At 49.3% G+C, this 19,793-nt stretch overlaps 1 protein-coding gene across 3 annotated transcripts in view; it reads left to right on the top strand.

Moving 5' to 3' along the window:
- The window catches only part of EIF4G1 (eukaryotic translation initiation factor 4 gamma 1), a 1,004,595-nt gene that overhangs the window by 787,350 nt on the left and 197,452 nt on the right, over positions 1-19,793 (top strand). For all 3 annotated transcript variants that reach the window (XM_086944451.1, XM_086944450.1, XM_086944449.1), the window contains one exon: positions 8,734-9,035. In XM_086944451.1, coding sequence (XP_086800577.1) covers positions 8,734-9,035 — 302 coding nt within the window. The remainder of the gene's footprint in view (positions 1-8,733; positions 9,036-19,793) is intronic.

Raw genomic sequence — 19,793 nt, 5'->3', positions numbered from 1 at the left:
CAGAATCCTTACGGCGGATCCAACAGTCCACTGTGGTTACCAGCCAGGACACTGTAGTGCCTAGGTCCACGCCGAAGCCTGCCAAGGAACAAACGCCCATTCGTTTTACCCTTCCTCCCAAGTCGGCGCCGAAGGCCTTCGCGCCTAAGCAGAGCGGACACTCTCAGGAAGTACTGACGCCGAAGGCTGCCTTGGTGGTGTCGAAGCTTCGGCTCCAACCGCTTGCGGTGGAGGAACGTCGTGAGGTGATCATCGACGCCAACACCGGAAAATTGTCGCTCCTCAAACGAAAGATTACGTCGGAGCCGGCCATGGAACCTTTCAGGATTCCACTCAAGAACAAAAGGTACTCAACGGAATCTTCGGCTCTGATGGAACCTCTGTCTCCACAAGCCCTGGAACACTCGCCGGCCCGTTCCCCCGTGCCTGACGTGGACGAGGCAGAGTACAACTATCCTGCGTACTCGGATCCGGAGGAGGAGCATGTGCCCTGGACAGCAGGAGGCGACGCAGACGACCCGCAGTCGGGCCAGGACACTCAACTTTTCGCCGCAAAGACGTCCCCGACGGAGGACTCGGCGGCATTCAATGCTTTGATAGAGAGAGCTGCAGCGAACCATGACGTCGAACTGCACTCAGACCCCGTGGATGCGGATTTCTTGGTCGATACCTTCTCGGTAGCCGAAAAACAAGTCAAGACACTACCGATGCTTAAAGGGGTGCTGAAGCATGCACAGGAGGTATTCAAGGAACCCACCCGGGCAAGGGTGGTCAATCCTCGCATCGACAGGAAATATAAAGCGGCGCCCACGGATCCCACGTATATTAAGGGACACTTGCCATTGGACTCCCTGGTGGTGTCCAACGCTCGAAAGAGGGCGAATTCGCAGACTACTGGTGATGCTCCTCCCCCAGACAAAGAATCCAAGGTCTTTGAGGCATCAGGCAAACGCATTGCTGCACAGGCAGCGAACATCTGGAGGATCTCTAACACTCAAGCCCTGCTTGCACGTTATGATAGGGCCCATTATGACACATTAGAGGCCATTCTGCAGCACTTGCCTGACCAATACAAGGAGGCGGGGGAGATGCTCATTCAGGAGGGTAAACTAATTACAAATGCATCCATCAAATGTGCCCTAGATGTGGCAGACACTGCCTCCAGAGCTATCAATACAAGCGTTTTACTTAGACGCCATGCCTGGCTTCGAATTTCTGGGTTCAAACCCGACATACAAACCACGATACTGGGTCAAACAGTGAATCCTGACCATCTGTTCGGCCCTGAGGTGGATGCCTCCCTAGAAAAGATGAAAAAAGATACCGAAACTGCCAAGTCTATGGGGGCTTTACAAAGTCAGCAGTTTCGGGGTGGCTCCTTTCGCCGCTCCAATTCAAGGGGCACCTCGAGAGGCCAGGCATCCCAGTCCACGCAATACTACAAGGGTAACACCCAGTCCTCGTATAACAACAACAAGGGCAGGGGTGGCTACAGAGGCAATAATATCAAAGGCAGGGGACGTGGAAACAATGCCTCCAGGTCCACCACCTCCAACAAGCAGTGACGTCTTGTCACTTCCCCCCGATCACACGACACCTGTCGGGGGGAGACTCCAGCAGTTCCTGCCGGCGTGGAGATCCATCACCACGGACAGGTGGGTGAGGTCTCTTATCCAGTACGGGTACTGTCTAGAACTTACGTCCATTCCACCGGACATACCGCCAAGAAGCCGTGCTATGTCCGACGAGCACTTGACCTTGTTGCAGCAAGAAGTACTGGTCATGCTGCAAAAAGGGGCAATAGAGCTCGTTCCATTACAGGAACGGGGAACGGGGGTATACTCACTGTACTTTCTGATCCCCAAAAAGGACGGATCGCTCAGGCCGATCCTGGACCTCAGGCCCCTGAACTGGTACATCAACTCGGAGCACTTCCATATGCTCACATTGCAGCAAGTGCTTCCCCTGCTTCAACAGGGGGACTTCCTAGCAACGCTGGATCTGAAGGATGCCTATTTTCATATTCCCCTGCATCCTTCCCACAGAAAGTATCTCAGATTCACGATCTTAGACCAGCATTACCAGTTCAGGGTCCTGCCGTTCGGGGTCACCACGGCACCAAGAGTTTTTACCAAATGCCTAGCGACTGTGGCGGCGCATCTCCGTCGCCAGCACGTCCATGTCTTTCCATACCTAGACGACTGGCTTATTCAGGCAAAGACGGAACAGCAGTGCGTAGACCACGTGTCACGCACCATTCACCTCCTGCACGATCTGGGATTCTCTCTGAACTACCCAAAGTCCCATCTCCAGCCCGCCCACGTGCGACAGTATCTGGGCGCGACAATCGACACTCTGGCAGCCACTGCGCAGCCGAGTTCAGTGAGAATCGCCAGTATCCAGGCGCTGATCCAACGATTCAGACCCCAACACTCGCTTCCAGCGAGGGTGTTCATGCAGTTGATAGGCATGATGGCCTCCTGCATCTCCATTGTCCCGCACGCGAGACTACATATGCGTCCGCTTCAGGAGTGCCTGGCACGTCAGTGGACTCAGGCTCATGGGCAACTGACAGACCTAGTGTTGGTGAGCGGTCGGGCGTTCAACTCTCTGCATTGGTGGAATCCACAAAACCTTTGCAAGGGCCGACCATTCCAAGAGCCTGTCCCACAGATCATCCTGAACACGGACGCCTCTCTCCAGGGATGGGGAGCGCATGTACTCCATTACACGGTGCAGGGACTATGGACACTTCAGCAAAGGAAGATGCACATCAATGTGTTGGAACTGATGGCAATCTTCATGGCTTAAAGGCGTTCAAAGTACATCTGTGCAACAAGGTCGTGTTGATCCGGACGGACAACATGACGGCCATGTACTACATCCAGAAGCAGGGAGGAACACACTCTCCACAGCTGTCTCATCTGGCTCAGAGCATGTGGAAGTGGGCCATTCAGAGGAACATCTTCCTCATGGCAGAACATCTCCCAGGCAAGGACAACCAAATGGCGGATCTGCTCAGCAGACACAGCCATCAGATGCACGAGTGGGAGTTACATCCATCAGTACTCCAACCGTACTTCCAAAGGTGGGGTCATCCAGAGATCGACCTGTTCGCCACAAAGGAGAACGCAAAATGCCAAAGCTTCGCCGCCAGATTCCCACACCCCCAATCACAGGGCAATGCGATGTGGATGAACTGGTCAGGCAGATTTGCGTACGCTTTTCCCCCAGCACCTCTGATACCGCTGGTGGCACGCAAGCTCAGGCAGCACTCGATGACTCTCATCCTGGTTGCTCCAACGTGGGCTCGCCAACCATGGTACACCACGTTTCTGGAACTCTCTGTGGTACTGCATCAAAGGCTTCATCTCACTCCCAGCCTTCTGACGCAGAGCCATGGCGACATTCAGCACCCAGATCCGCAACAGCTCAACCTGGCGATCTGGCTCCTGAAGTCCTAGAGTTTGGCTACCTCAATCTTCCTCCCGGTTGCATGGACATCATTCGGGAGGCGAGAAAGCCCACTACTAGAGCTTGTTATGCGGCTAAATGGAAGAGATTTGTCGTCTACTGCGTGGAGCACAGCATTGACCCGCTAGACGCTTCCATTCAAAACATCATATGTTACCTCTTTCACCTGTATCGGTGTAATCTAGCTTACTCTTCCATCCGCATTCACCTGTCGGCTATGGCAGCATACCTCCAAAATAGGCAACACCTGTCACTCTTTAAGGTCCCTGCTATCAAGGCTTTTCTGGAAGGACTCAAAAGAGTCATTCCGCCAAGGACTCCACCAGCTCCGGAATGGAACCTCAATGTGGTTCTCACAAGGCTGATGGGTCCTCCCTTTGAGCCACTACACTCTTGCGAGCTGCAGTTTTTGACCTGGAAGGTCGCGTTCTTGGTAGCAATCACATCGCTACGGAGGGTTAGCGAACTGCAGGCGCTCACCATCCAAGAACCTTTCTTCCAGGTACATGCCAACAGGGTGGTGCTCCGCACTAACCCTAAGTTCTTACCCAAAGTGGTCTCGCAGTTTCACATAAACCAAACAATTGAATTGCCGGTGTTCTTCCAAAACCCAGAGACGCTGGCGGAGCGGATGCTCCACACCCTTGATGTGAAGAGGGCCTTGATGTATTATGTGGACAGGACAAAAGATTTCCGCAAAACCAAACAACTTTTTGTTGCTTTTGCCACACAACACAAGGGAAATGCAATCTCCAAAGCAGGAATAGCTAGATGGATAGTAAAGTGCATTCAGATCTGCTACGCTAAAGCTAAGCGCACTCTCACTATCCCACCGAGGGCCCACTCCACTAGGAAGTTGGGGGCCTCTATGGCGTTCTTAGGTAACATTCCCTTAGAAGACATCTGTAGAGCAGCCACATGGTCTACCACTCATACTTTCACTAAGCACTACTGTGTAGACGTGCATTCAAAACAGGCAGCTGTTGGTCAGGCTGTTCTAAAAACGCTTTTTCAGACTGCTGCAGCTGGCACGGGCGGCCGCCGCTAATGGAGGGACTGCTATGTATTCTATGCACAGATATGAATTCAGCAGCCCACATGCCTCGAACTGCAAATGCTACTTACCAGTATGCATCTGTTCTTGGCATGTAGGGCTGCTGACATTCATATCGCCCACCCTCCTCCCCGGCGCCTGTAGCAGCTGCAGTATGTATTCATATACACACATATGCTCATAGCATGGTCATCACTCACTTCTTCACTCCATCTCTGCCTATGGCTAAAAACAATCTGGGGATGGAGGCGATGCCCATGCGCACTGTAGTCCAGGGGAGGAGCCACCTATCTCGTGATACTTCGAAGACTCTTCCAGGACAACAATGTGCAATCATCCGGACCCAACACTAGGTGGCGGACTATGCACAGATATGAATGTCAGCAGCCCTACATGCCAAGAACAGATGCATACTGGTAAGTAGCATTTGCATTCTGACCTCAGTGTGTGGGATCTCACCTTTTGGGGGTCAAATCTCTCTGTGGTTGCAGGCCGGACTATACCAGTCATGCAACACAGGAGACTAGTAGGCTTTCAGGGGCCACCTCTTAAGTTGCCCATTGTGAGAAGGTGGCCTGATATGCAGTGTTCACTATTCTAGTGAACACTATGTATCAGTCCAGCAACCCTTATTGATGATTGGTTGTAAGTCAACCTTATAGACCAGCTATCCTAGTAGCGTGGATACGAGCAGTCTAAGGCTAAAGACTCGAGAGGGCGTGTTAAGCCAGCTGTTATACCACACATATACCCCTTGAACACAAAGTGAAAGGACACCACACAAGTGTTATGAAAATAAACAAGATATTTATTAAGAATCACAACAGCCCTGTACTCTTTGAGGACAGGGTACTAAGCACAACACAAAACTCTTACGAAAATACTTAAGTTAGCACAGTATATACAAATGCCCGAGGGGCACGGAAAACCATATACTCTGAAAGTGGAATGCGAAATTACTAGCAGGTAAGTACAGTACTAATAGGCTTAGGAATCGCTAGGACTTGACTATAGAATCTTCAGATTACTTCTAGGAGGCCTAGGGGACTCGGGTGCAGAGTGTGCACTCTCACGCGTGATGCGGGACAAAGTCTATGGTAGCTAGTAAAGACTAAGTTAGTGTTCTCGGGCGAACCCGACATGGTAGGGAGAAAACGAAAGTGGATCCTGACCCTTGGATAGTGGGGCTATGCTGGGGACCGAAATGCCGAAGTTACCTAGCCCAGGGGCTGCAGTTGCATAGGTCTCAAAAGACGTCGGGAATCCTCGTAGACGGACCAGGAGCCTGGAAGAAAGAAGTTGCTGGCAGGCGACCAGTGAAGAAAGTTCGATGGATCCAAGCCTGGATCGAAGGAAGATGACACCTGAAAGCAGAGGGGACCAAGTTCGAGACTACTAGCCAGTAGTCAGGTGGCACCAGGAGGGCACCAGATGGTAGTCACCTCGACTAGGTGAGTGGGTGACGCTGTGCTCTGCAGATCTCACGGACCAGGAGGCGTTGTCGGCGGCCAGGATGGAGGAGCGAGCTGTCCCACGATGGATGAAGCTGTCGGCGTCGCTGGACCCAGGATTGGGCAACAAAGCCTTGGCAAATTCAAGCCCACGCGGTGGACTCAAAATGGCGTCTGGAGAGGACCAGGAGGGTCCGGGGTGCTTCTCTTGAAGGAAGCAAGGGCCAGTCTGGAGCAACCAGACCAGCAGCAGTGATGTCGTCGGGCGTCGTTAAGAAGGCCACAAGCCAGCCGGCTAGTAGCCAAACAACGCGGTGAGCAGGCAAAAGCAGAAGGGCCCCACGCAGATCGTGGAGATGCTGGAGGGCTGATCTTCGGTGCTGGAGCTGCTCAGGGTTGGGGCTTCTCGGACCCCAAATCACTCACCAGTGGAGCACACGGTGGGCTTGTTGCAAAGAAGTCGTGCAGTCTTGGCTATCGTCGGTCCCTCGAGGTCTCGTCGCACTCACGGTTCTCAGCTTGGCTGTAGAGGTGAGTAGAGGTCAGAGGTGCCAGGGAAGCCGGGTCTCGTCGAGCTGGGCAGTCGGATTCCGGAGGAAGGACTTGCAGCAGACCGCAGTGTTTCTTAGGATGGTGCCCGCTTGATGCAGGGTGACTACTCCTTAGCCACAAGGGAGAATCTTGAAGAAGAAATCTTGATGTCCTTTCGCAGAAAGTCGTGTCTTGATTCCAAAGATGATCTAATTTGAACAGGGGGCCCGCTCCCATCTTTATACTAAAAAAGGGGGCTGACCCGGTGACTAGGTCCTGCCTATGGGTGGGACTAGGAGGGGGGTGGTTACACCCCTCTCCCCTGCCGGACTTTCCCCAGGCCAGGGGCTGGTGTGCCCCTGGAACTGGTTCTGACCGGCCTATGCGTAGTGAGCACCGGGGTGCCACTCAGCAGTCACCTTCCTGAAAAGCCCTGCCTACCCAGGATACACAAAACCATGTCTGGGACGGTGCTAGCACCGCCCCTGACAGGAAACCTTTTGTCCAGGCTCCCCTCGCTGGAAGGACTCCCAGCTGCAGGGGGTCAGACTCGTGTCTGTGGTGGCAGCATCCATTTTGTGGAGCTGAGGCTTCGTTTAACTTTAACCGGGGTTCACAGTTACATACATGTCGTGTCCCTCTAGAAGGGTAGAATGCTAACCCCGTCGCCAGAATTGGCGAGGGGTTAGTATTCCAATTCGTATGACACCTTACTCGACATGTTTTGATAAAGCAATACCAAAGATAGCATTTAACCGCGAGGATTATAATGCACTTAAGAGTATATGGTATGCGATATCATGGAACAGCTATTAGGACTTGGTTCCGCAAGCTGCAGACAGGCTCAGCTCATGCCAGAGCACCATCTCACACGATTCCAAGCACTCTGCCTTCAGGATTGTCAAGGCCTGCCATAGGAGTGACTGATAGGAATCTGTGTGTCCATTTTAGGGTTAGGTATAGGTATACTACACCTACAGCAAAGGGTGATTACACGACTTTGCCCCAGCTGTCATGCAGCCAGTTGTGTCAAATTTAGGAGGCCAGCCAGGGGTGGCATAATACATGCTTCAGCCCCTGGTAGGCCCTGGGTACACCTATGCCCTGAGTTACAGGGTCTGATAAGGTGGCCCAGTACCAATTGGAAATGTACCTAGGGTACATGGAATCCATTTTAAAGAGAGAGCAGTAGGCCTGGGGTCCTGATTGGCAGGGCCCCAGGTCGACTGTCAAAAACCAGCTAAAACACAGGGCAAAAAGTTGGGGGCAACCATAGTCGGGAGGTACCTTCCTACACCCATTAGATGCATGTCCCAATAAATCTGATACCGGCATCAGTATAGATTTATTGAGACAAGGTGTTTGATACCGAACACCATTATATTTAGTGAAGTCATTATGTAGCTGGGTAATTCATAATGAACAGTGGCCAGTACATATGCTTAAGATGGCTTCCTAATCACTTGCAATGTCTTGGTAATAATACTAGACATAACAGGGGTATATCTGCTCAGGCAGAAGTGCCCTCGCATGTAATATGATGTACCCTGGCGTAGGGCTCGAAGGCCTGCTGTAGGGGTAACTTATGTAAGACATGCAGTGTACCTGGGCATTGCACACGGAGTGCGCAATGAGATTTTTTCAGGAGGACAGTCTGTGTGGGTCCCTTTGGGTGGCATAATGCATACTGCAGCCCATAGAGACCCTCTTTAGTACTCATGCCCTGGGTACCATATGCACCATTTACCAGGGACTTACAAGGGTGCTGAAGTCCTTACAATTGCGGTACATTGAGCATCTTCCATCTTTTTTAGTCAGCGCACTGGGGCCTGTTTAGTAGGAAAGCAGTGCATATAGTCAAGAACATCAGGACATACAAAGGGGTGGCCAAGTCAAAAAGGGGCACTTTCCTACACTACTCTCTGCTGTCTTTATTAAATTGCCCCCTCCCACAATACTTACTTTCAACTGGCTCCTTAGCTGGCAACTTCTGACGAAGATTTGAATATTGCATTTGTTTCTTCTGTGTAGATTCAGAACACACTGATGTGCTATGTAGGTGAAGTTCTCCCTTGTGTGAAGACAACCTCTTTAAATGGCACTTAATTCACATAAGACTTCATCCAGTTGGTATTAAGCAATATATAAAAGTGACTGCTATTCATGCCTACAGTTTGTAATCTCATCCATCTGCACATACATCAGTGTTCTCTTTACTCACAGGAACAGCTCCAGTCGTGAACGATTGGACAAGGACCGTGACCGTGGTGACCGGTTTGAGCGCCTGGAGCGTGGTGGTGAGCGGGGAGATCGCTTTGACAGAAGTGAAAAGGGTGACCGTTTTGAGAGGCCAGAGCAAATGGAGAGGTTAGACCGGATGGATCGAAATAGACCAACAGTCACAAAACGAAGCTATAGCAAAGAAACAGAGGACCGTAGCAGAGAGCGTGAGGCTAGAATCCCACAGGAAGCAGTGAGGAAGGTGGCTAGTATGACGGAGCAGAGAGACCGCAGTAAGGAAGTTGGTAAGTATGGCTCATCTTGAGAGAGGCTTTGTACTGGTTTTATCTACCATCTTTGAATTCAGTGTTAATTTGAAAATTGTTCCCAAAATGTTTATGAACATCTGTGCAAGTTTACATGATGTTTGCTTGGTTTATTTAAATGTAAAAAGAGTGGTGTTCTGGAAAGGGTCACCAAGTATGAACGTGTCTACTCCCATCTACCAACCTATTTGAAAGTTCTAGCGTGACCCGTTGCTAGTAATCTTTGGAAATGTTACAGGTATCGCTTCGTCTTCACATTGAGTTGCCTGTGCATATGCTTAATTTCTAAAATCACAAATACAGAGTCGACCTGGATACACATGGAGAAAAGAAAGTGGCTGTACATTGTGAATTGTTTTGAGTGGAATATGAAGGTTTTCCTGGTTTGCTTTAAAAATGTTGACGGTGCCGTTGCTGGTTCCCTTCTAGCTGTGAGGTATTAGTGCAACTTGAAGTGAAACATTGCTGGGAAAGACCCTTTTTCGTTCGAGCCTAGAGTCAGTGTGCATACTTGGTGAGAACTGCAGTATTCAGACTATGGGCATGAAGCCCTGCCCACTTTCCATCCCATCTTTTTAATTGGCTTTTGTCAGTGTCCTTTGTAGATGGTCGCTTTTCATTGGTCAATAGGCTTAGCAGTCCCTCTTTAGTACCGCCTTGTCTCTTATTGTAACCTGCCATGAGGACACCCTGTATTACCAGTGTAGTTACTCAATGTTTTATTTACAGTCTGTGAGCCCTACTTCCTTAAATATCTTACTCCTATGGCATCCCCGACATGCAGACCTGCAACCGCTTGCTTGTTAAGAAGCATGGCACCTGAGTTCGAACTTATCTTTTTCGCTTTTACAATGGCAGCCGCGCCCATAACACTGCTCAGGCTGAAATATATTTTTGGGAAATCAACCTGGCATGCCGCGCTTTCTTTTATAATGTATAAATAATGTACTGTGAGTTCAGGACATTATTTGCTAATGTTACTAGGCAGTTTACGAGCTCAAAGATCTTCAGTGCAGATTTCAAACCCTAGCGTGCCAGCATAAATAAATTATGCAGGTTTAAAAAGAAGCATTAGCAATGCAATCGGTCTCGCCTTTCGGACCTTATATATATTTAGTTAAGCAGCACATTAGCCTGGGTGCTCAAACATCTACTGTTTAACATGAATGGAAAGTAAGCACCAAAGTGCATGACACTCCAGGTATGGAAACACATGGAGAGCAATATTTCCTTTCAGCTGGAAATTATATAGCCAAAAGCTCCGATTTAAATATAAAATCAGCTCCTTTGGTGGTCATATCACTGAAAATACAAGATTTGAAAAAACTATTGTCTACGGGTGGTCGTGGAAGACAATTTCTATGAACTGGAATCTAGATAATGCTGGAGTGATTCTGACATTTTACTGACCTCTGCTTGTTGTTTTCTATCAAGAAAGTTAAATTGAGGCATTTGCTAGAAAAACTAAAAAAAAAAAAAGTCCCTCTGCAGAAACAATTCTGCAATTTCACTGACCTCTATTGGTCGTTTTCTATCAAGACAGTTTAATAGAGGCAATTGTACAGAAAATAAAGTCCCTAACCGGAAGCAGACAAGTCCTAGGGCTGATTTCCAGAGCCCACAAAGTACATACCCATATAAGTATATACTAAAGTATATACAAGAGGTCTAGAATGCCCGACCTAAAAAAAATACAAGCTGAAGTATCTGCATTCAGAGGTGCTCGAAGCTGCATCCGCTGCAGGACTCGAGTGTCATGGGTGTCACTCACTCCAGCCGCCTCTTGTCTCCGGCCAGCCTGTCTCTGGGGGTAAGTTTGCCTTTGAAATTGCAGTTGAATTATTGTGAAATGCAGTGTTTGTGCACAGTGAGTGCAAACGGAGAATAATGGTACAGGAGATGTACACTTGCCTCGTGACTATCCAGATTTATTCTTGTTCAATGGCTTTAATATAATCGTTGTTTTAGTTCAGTGTTTGTGTTTGTTCTTTATTGCTGATTGCTCTGCCATTTCCACACGACAAAAGCTGAGGGTAAATTGTCCATATTATGCAAGCACTGCCACAGACCTGGCTGGGTTTGTGTACCCAAGGTGTTAATTCAGCTCCGGGTGGTTCTTGCCGATAGTCTTAAGCAGAGATGCACAGGTGTGTTAAGTGTATTGTGTAAAAAAAAGTTGAGACCTCCAGATCTAAAGGGCTGTGTATGGCAGTGCTTTACGGAGACTTCCCTCTGTTACTTATGATAGTTTCTCAGAGCAGATGTATGCTGCCTGCATGTCCACTCTAACTTTAAAGCTCTGTGATTCTGCTGACGAAGGGCTTTCATTGAATCTCTGATGTAACAAGTTTCATTTGTTGAAGTGTTGTCAGCCCTGTTTTCTGCACTTCATGGGCGAATTACTGCTTGGACAATCTGTGGAAACAAACACCTGGTACAGAGATTGAGAAGTTGGCTTGATATATAGTGCTCACTATTCTAGTGATCACTTTGTATCATTCCAAACGACCCTTATTGATGATTGGTTGTAAGTCAACATTATAGACCAGCTATCCTAGTAGCATGGACAAGAGCAGTCTTTAGGCTAAACTCTAGAGGGCGTGTTAAGCCAGCTGTTTTACCGTCACATATACCCCTAGAACACCAAGTGAAAGGACACCACACAAGTTGTTATAAAAATAAAGTGTATTTATTAATAACATGACTACCCTGAACTCTTTATGAGTCAGGGAGCGAAGCACAATACAAAACTCTTAAGAAAATACTGCAAGTTACACAAATAAAACAAATGCCTGAGGGGCACGAAAAACCATATACTCTAAAGTGGAATGCGAAATACTAGCAGGTAAGTAACACGATCCAGAGGCTTCAGGACCGCTAGGACTACCTTACTGAACCCTAAGGTTAGGAGCAGGAGGCCTATGGAACCCGAGTGCAGAGTGTGAACTCTTACGCGGGATGCGGGACAAAGTCTATGGATGCTAGTAATTCTAAAGTTACTGTTTCCGGACGAATCAGACTAAAAACGAAAAAGGATCTGGACACTAGGATAGTGAACCTGTGCTGGAGCACCGAAATGCTCTGGTTACCTAGCCCAGGGGCTGCGGCTGCATAGGGTTCAAATGAAGTCGGGAATCCTCGTTGTAGTCTATGGAGCCTGAAAGAAGATGTTGCTGGCAGGCGACCAGTGATCCGAGGCTTGATCAGTGATGAAGACGACCTGAAAGCAGAGGGGACTCAGTTCTCAATCACTAGCCAGTGATTGTGTGGGCACCAGGATGGCACCGGATGAAGTCACCGCGATCAGGTGAGTGGGTGACGCTGGACTCTGCAGTCATACGGACTAGGAGGCGTTGTCGGCGACCAGGCTGGAGATGCGAGCTGTCTGCGATGCTGGATCCAGGATTGGAGCAACAAGCCTTGGCAAAGGCAAGCCCACACAGTGGAATCAAAAGTGGCGTCTGGAGTGGACCAGGAGGGTCCAGGGCACTTCTTGTTGAACAAGGAGCAAGGGCCAGTCTAGAGGACCTAGACCAGCGGTGAAAACGTCGTGGTACTTCGTCAGGAGGGCCACTAGCCAACGGGCAAGTGACCGGACAACGTGGCAAGCAGCAAAGAGGCAGAAGGGCCCCACGCAGATCTCGTGGATGCTGGGGGGCTGGACTTCCGCGCTGGAGCTGCTCAGGGTTGGGGCTTCTCAAACCCCAGTGCACCCACTCGAGGATCCCTCGGCGGTCGTGCTGGTTAAGCGTCGGGCAGGTCTTGAAGATAGCCGGTCCCACGGGTCTCGTCGCACCCACGAATCTCAGCTGGGCTGATGATGCAAGTAGACGTCCGAGATGGCAGGGAATCCGGGTCTCGTCGAGCTTGTCAGTCTTGATCCGAAGGATGGACGTGCAGCAAACCGCAAGCGCTTAGGTGGTGCCTGCTGGTGCGGGTGGCTACTCCTTAGCCACAAGGGAGAGTCTTCAGAGAATGAAGAGTTCCTTTTGTGGAAAGTAGTTCAAGATTCAAGATTATCCAATTTGGGAAGGGTGCCCGCTCCTACCTTTATTCTAAGAAAAGGGGCTGGCACTGGACTAGGTCCTGCCCATGGGTGGGACCAGGAAGGGGGGTGGTTACACCCCTCTCCTTTGACGGTCTCTCCCCAGCTCAGGGCTGGTGTGCCCCTGGAACCGGTTTAAGCCGGCATATGCACAGTGAGCACCGGGGTGCCACTTGCAGTCACCTTCCTCTCAGCCCTGCCTACCTGGGATACACAGTCCTGTCTCGGATGGTGCTGGCACCGCTCCTGACAGGAAACCCTTTGTCCGAGCCTTCCTCGCTGGAAGGACTCCCAGCAGCAGGAGGTCAGACTTGTGTCTGTGGTGGCAGCATCCATTTTGTGATGCTGAGGCTCGAGTTAACTTTAACCGGGGTTCACAGTTACATACATGTCGTGTCCCTCTAGAAGGGTGGAATGCTAACCCCGTCGCCAGAATTGGCGAGGGGTTAGTATTCCAATTCGTATGACACCTTACTCGACATGTTTTGATAATGCTATGCCAAAGTTAGCATTTGACCGCGAGGTTCATAATGCACTTAAGAGTATATGGTATAGCGTTATCATGGAACAGCTATTAGGACTTGGTTCCGCAAGCTGCAAACGGGCTCAGCTCATGCCAGCACCATCTCACATAATTCCAAGCACTCTGCCTTCAGGAGTGATAAGGCCTGCCATAGGAGCGACTGAGAGGAATATATGTGTCCATTTTAGGGTTGGATATAGGAATACTATATCTAAAGCAAAGGGTGATTACACCACCTTGCCCCAGCTGTCGTGCAGCCAGTTGTGTCAGATTTGGGTGGGCAGCCAGGGGTGGCATAATACATGCTGCAGCCCCTGGTAGGCCCTGGGTACACCTATGCCCTGGAAACCCAAGGTATGCTGTACAGGGACTGGTAAGGTGGCCCAGTACCAATTGGTAAATGCACCTAAGGTACATGCTTGTCAATTTAGAGAGAACAGCTAGGCTGTGTGTCTGATTAGTAGGCCCACAGCCAGGAAAAGTCGTAAACCAGTGAAGCAAAAAGCAAAAATCGGGGGTGACCATAGGATTGCAGACCCCACTCTCCTACATAACTCTTCCCCCCCCCCCCCCAAACTTAGGGACATTAAATTAACCTTGACCAGGTGAGTCTTCTTGTTCTAAGTGGAAGTACCGGGAGATACCATCAGCATTACCATGGTCAGTCCCTGGGCGGTGCTCCACTGTAAAGTCCCTCCCCTGTAGGGAAATGGACCACCTAAGAAGTTTGGGGTTTTCACCCTTAATTTGATTTAGCCATAAGAGGGGCTCATGGTCGGTCTGAATCTTGAAGTGAGTGCCAAACAAGTATGGCCTCAACTTCTTCAGGGCCCAAACCACAGCAAAGGCCTCCCTCTCTATAGCTGACCCAACGTTTCTCTCTAGGGGTCAGCCTTCTACTTATAAAAGCAATGGGCTGGTCATGACCATCAATATTCAGTTGAGAAAGAACAGCTCCCACACCCAACTCAGAAGCATCTGTTTGGACAATGAATGGCTTGGAGTAGTCTGGACTCTTGAGAATAGGTGCAGTGCACATGGCCTGCTTTAGGTCATAGAATGCCTTCTGACAGCTAACTGTCCACTGAACTTTCTTTGGCATTTTCTTACTTGTCAGGTCATTAAGTGGAGTCACAATGGTTCCATAATTTCTGACAAATTTCCTATAGTAACCAGACAGGCCCAAGAAAGCTCTGACCTGTGTCTGGGTGGTTGGAGAGCAAGATACAGGCCATAAAGGACTGGGCTCCTCCAAAGGTTGAACTTGGCCTCCACCTACAAGGTGGCCCAAGTATACAACTTGACTCTGCCCTATCTGGCACTTGGTGGCCTTGATAGTGAGGCCTGACTGTTGCAGGGCCTCCAAAACTTTCCTCAGGTGGATCAGGTGATCCTCCCAGGTGGAGCTAAAGACAGCAATATCATCTAGATATGCTGCACAGAAGTCATCCAACCCAGTGAGAACTTGGTTCACCAACCTTTGAAAAGTGGCAGGTGCATTTTTCAAACCAAAGGGCATCACCACAAATTGGTAATGACCTCCTGGGGTAGAAAATGCTGTTTTGGCCTTTGCATCCTCCGCTAACCTGATTTGCCAATAACCAGCTGTCAGGTCAAATGTACTCAAGAATGTGGCAGAAGCCAACTTATCAATGAGTTCATCTGCTCTTGGTATTGGATGGGCATCTGTCTTAGTGACAGCATTGAGACCCCTGTAGTCTACACAAAACCTCATCTCTCTTAACATCCTGGGTGTGAGGATTAGGTACTAGAACTACAGGACTAGCCCAAGGGCTCTCTGAGGGTTCAATGACTCCCAATTCCAACATCTTTTGTACTTCTTTCTTTATGCAGTCCCTGACGTGGTCAGGTTGCCTGTAGATTTTACTCTTTATAGGCAGACTGTCACCAGTGTCCACCTCATGGGTGCACCAGTTTGTCTGACTGGGTGTCAGAGAAAATGTGTCTGAAGGATTGAAGAACCTGTTTACAATCCTCTTGTTGATGCTCAGAAAGGATGTCCGAAAAGACTACACCATCTACTGACCCATCATCAGGGTTCTGAGTGAGCAGGTCTGGGAGAGGGTCACTCTCTTCCTCCTGTCCCTCATCTGTGGCCATGAGCAAGCTCATGTCCTCTCTGTCAACAAATGCATTGAGCCTGTTCACATGAAGTACTCTGTGAGGGCTCCTGGGAGTTTCAAGGTCCACCAGGTAGGTGACCTCTCCCTTTTGCTCAAGAATGGTGTAGGGTCCAGGCCATTTGTCTTGGAGAGCTGTTTGGGCCACTGGCTCCAACACCCACACCTTCTGTCCTGGGTGATACAGAGTCAGGACAGCCTTTTGGTCAAGGCAGGCTTTTTGCAGTTCTTGGCTGGCCTCAAGGATTTTAGATGCCTTTTCCATGTACTCTGCCATCCTGGAGCGGAGACCAAGTACATAGTCCACTAGGTCTTGCTTAGGCTTTTTGAGAGGTCTCTCCCATCCTTCCTTCACAAGACACAGGGGTCCTCTTACAGGATGCCCAAATAGAAGTTCAAAAGAGCTGTAGCCAACCCCCTTCTGTGGGACCTCTCTGTAAGCAAACAAAAGGCAGGGTAAAAGCATGTCCCATCTTCGCCTAAGCTTTTCAGGTAACCCTTTTATCATCCCTTTGAGGGTCTTGTTGAATCTCTCAACAAGCCCATTGCACTGTTGGTGATAGGGGGTGGTGAATTTGTAATTGACACCACACTCCTTCCACGTTGCAGTCAAGTATCCTGACATAAAGTTTGCACCTCTGTCAGAGACAACCTCCTTAGGAAACCCCACTCTAGTAAAAACTGAGAGTAGGGCCTTGGCCACAACAGGAGCTGTAGTGGTCCTAAGGGGAATAGCTTCTGGATACCTGGTGGCATGATCCACTACTACCAGTATAAACCTGTGCCCAGATGCTGTTGGGGGGTCCATTGGTCCAACAATGTCAATCCCCACTCTTTCAAAGGGTACCCCCACCACAGGTAGTGGTAAAAGGGGGGCCTTTGTTGTGCCACCTGATTTGCCACTGGCTTGACAGGTGACACATGAGCGACAAAACTCTTTAGTGTCCTCAGACATATGGGGCCAGTGAAAGTGTGGGACAAGCCTGTCCCAAGTCTTGTTCTGGCCTAAGTGACCTGCAAGAGGAATTTCATGGGCCAAGGTGAGAAGGACACCTCTCAGAGACAAGGGGATGACCAGCCTCCTGGTATCACCAGGCTTGGGGTCTCTTGCCTCAGAATAAAGGAGTCCATCGTCCCAATAAACTTTATGGGCACCTGTGGCATTCCCTGCAGCCTCAGCAGCAGCCTGCTGCCTGAAGGGTTCAAAAGATGAACAGTCTAATTGTGCCTGCCTTAAGTCTGCCCTGGAAGGTCCCCCTGCCCCAAGAAACTCAACCTGTTCAGGCTCAAGTTCTTCTAGGGCAGTTCCTTCTGGGGTCTTTGGGTCAGTCTCCTGTAAGAGCTGATCCTCACCTTGAGGCAAGGGGGGAGGCACTGCCTTAACCCTACTGTTCTTACTCTTGGTTAGTGTCTGGTCCATTGTTCCAGGATCCAGCACTAGCTCAGCTGGGCATTTCTTGGCCTGTGACCTAGTCACAGCAAGGACATGTGCTGACAAACCTAACATCTCCACATGAGTCCTATACTCCACATCTGACCATAGGGAGGATTCCAAATCATTGCCCAAAAGACAGTCCACTGGGAGGTCTGAACTAACAACAACCCTTTTGAGGCCATTTACCCCTCCCCAGGAGAAATTAACAAGTGCCATACTATGGTTTATAGTGACATTGCTAGCATTGGTCACTAGGTAGTCTGAACCTAGTATTACCTGTCCAGGGTCCACAAATGCTGGTGTCACCATAGTGACACTGGCACAGGTGTCCCTGTAGGCCTGAGCCATCTTTCCATTGATTAAAGGCGTTTGCCTGTACTTGCCCAGATTACTGGGACTTTTTGTAGGGGTCAAATCCATATCCCCAGTACAAACAAGAACAGCCTGGGTAGGTACTCTGACTAGGTCAGAGCCTGCCTCAGATACCAATGTCAACCCCACTATAGCCTTAGGGGGAACACTACCACTACTAACTGAACTAGGGGTTGCAGGTGCCTTAGGGGCAGTAGTGGTAGGAGCTGGGCCTTTCTTGGTGCACTCACTAAACCAGTGAGTATTACTTTTACAGTATTGGCACCATGGTTTCTTCTGACCATTGTTCTTCTTCTTTTGGGAATTCTGGGACCCACCCTCCTTAGATTGTTGGGGCCCTGTTGAAGACTTCTGGTCATTTTGCTTATTCTCATTACCCTTCTGGTCAGCTTTCTTCTGGCCACCACCCTGGTTTTGGTTCTGCTGCTTGACGCTTGTCCTGACCCATCTGTCTGCCTTCTTTCCCAATCCTTGGGGAGAGGTCAGATCTGAGTCAATAAGGTGCTGATGCAACAACTGATTTTGACAATTACTTAAGATTTGTTCTCTCATAATTAGGTTATACAATCCTGTATAATCCCCTTCAAAAGCCTTAGTGGCACAATCAACAAAGTCCGCCCAATCCTGAGACTGAATTTTCTGGGTGTCTCTGAACAGCAACCTGTACTGCTCAGTTGTTGGGCAAAAACCATCAATCAGTGTATTCTTCAGGACTTGGTAATTGTTAGCATCCTCAGCTCTAGTAGTGAGGAGCTTATCTCTACCTTTACCTTCAAAGGAGAGCCACAGTATATCTGCCCACTGACATTGGGGGATGCACTGGACAGTGCAGGCCCTCTCCAAAGCAGCCATCCGTTTGTGGATGTCATCCCCTTGGTTAAAGGGGGGGCACTATTTTACTCAGGTGTCTAGTATCAAAACTCCTGTCTTTATCTCTAGGGATAATGCTGCCACCAGTGGGGTCTGCCCCACTCAATTTCTGCTCTGGCAAAGGCAAGTCTTTCTTTGGCAAGGGCAAGTTCTTCCCTCTCAATCCTCAGATTGACCTCCCTCATCTTAGCTTCATGCTCTCTTCTCTGAGGGGATGTCATCCCTCTCTGAGAAGATGCCTGAGAGACATTGGTATGAATAGATCTGTTATTGCCTCTGGAGTGAGACCTAACTCGTCTATTCCTAATGTTAAGCCTTCCAGAGAGTGGTCCTGGGGGTCCACCATGTCCATTCTCATGGATGCTTAAGTTGGTCCTGGTGAGCCTACTGACTACTACTGGACCTTTGTCTGCCTCGTCCCCTGATAATTCTTCCTCTTCCTCCTCTTCACTTTCTGCTCCATGAAGGTTAAGGTCAGGATCACCAAGAGTTCCCTCTAAGGGGGACATGTTCCCATCTGGATTAGAGGGGCCTGTGTTAGAAGCTCTTCTGGCATCATATGTCTCTAAGAGACCTATCAGAAAAGGACTGGTAGGGTTAGAACCCTGTTTTAGTTTCCTGGAGGTACACAATTGTCTCATCTCCTGGAAGCTAAGGGCAGCATATCTGGAAGTGACCTGTGGAGGGTCAACAGCCACAAGGGGAGTCTCTGAAGACTCTCCATGGGTAGACATGATTCTAGTGAGGTGTAAGTGGTGCACTTACCTACACTATGGGTTTACCTACTGATCCCTTGCTAAGAGGTGGAGAAGTGTGGCTCACTAGTTAGAGCAGGCAGACCCTGAAGCAGAGGTCAGACCCGGGACCAGGGTTCAATTCCCGACGCGGCAGGGTCTTGAGCTCAAATGTCCATGGACTCGATAATTCTCGCTTCGGTGCCTGACCTAATCATGGGTTCACACTCTGCAACTCTGGGCATTAAGCTTGCTTAATCTCCACAATATATAGTGCCTACTATTCTACTGATCACTTTGTATCATTCGAAACGACCCTTATTGATTGATTGTAAGTCAACCTTATAGACCAGCTATCCTAGTATCATGGACAAGAGCAGTCTTTAGGCTAAACTCTAGAGGGAGTGTTAAGCCAGCTGTTTTACCGTCACATATACCCCTTGAACACCAAGTGAAAGGACACCACACAAGTTGTTATAAAAATAAAGTGTATGTTCGAGGCATATCGGCTGCAGATGGTACATTATGAATAGATCGCCATCTGGTGTTGGGCTCGGATGATTGCACTTTGTTTTTCTCTTGGAGAGTCTTTTGTAGCTTGGTGACTCATTTGGTTG

Source organism: Lissotriton vulgaris, chromosome 11 (assembly GCF_964263255.1).
Source record: "Lissotriton vulgaris chromosome 11, aLisVul1.2, whole genome shotgun sequence".
NCBI lineage: Eukaryota > Metazoa > Chordata > Amphibia > Caudata > Salamandridae > Lissotriton > Lissotriton vulgaris.
The sequence above is the reverse complement of the archived record's forward strand: the minus strand, read 5'-3'. Positions and strand labels throughout refer to the sequence as shown.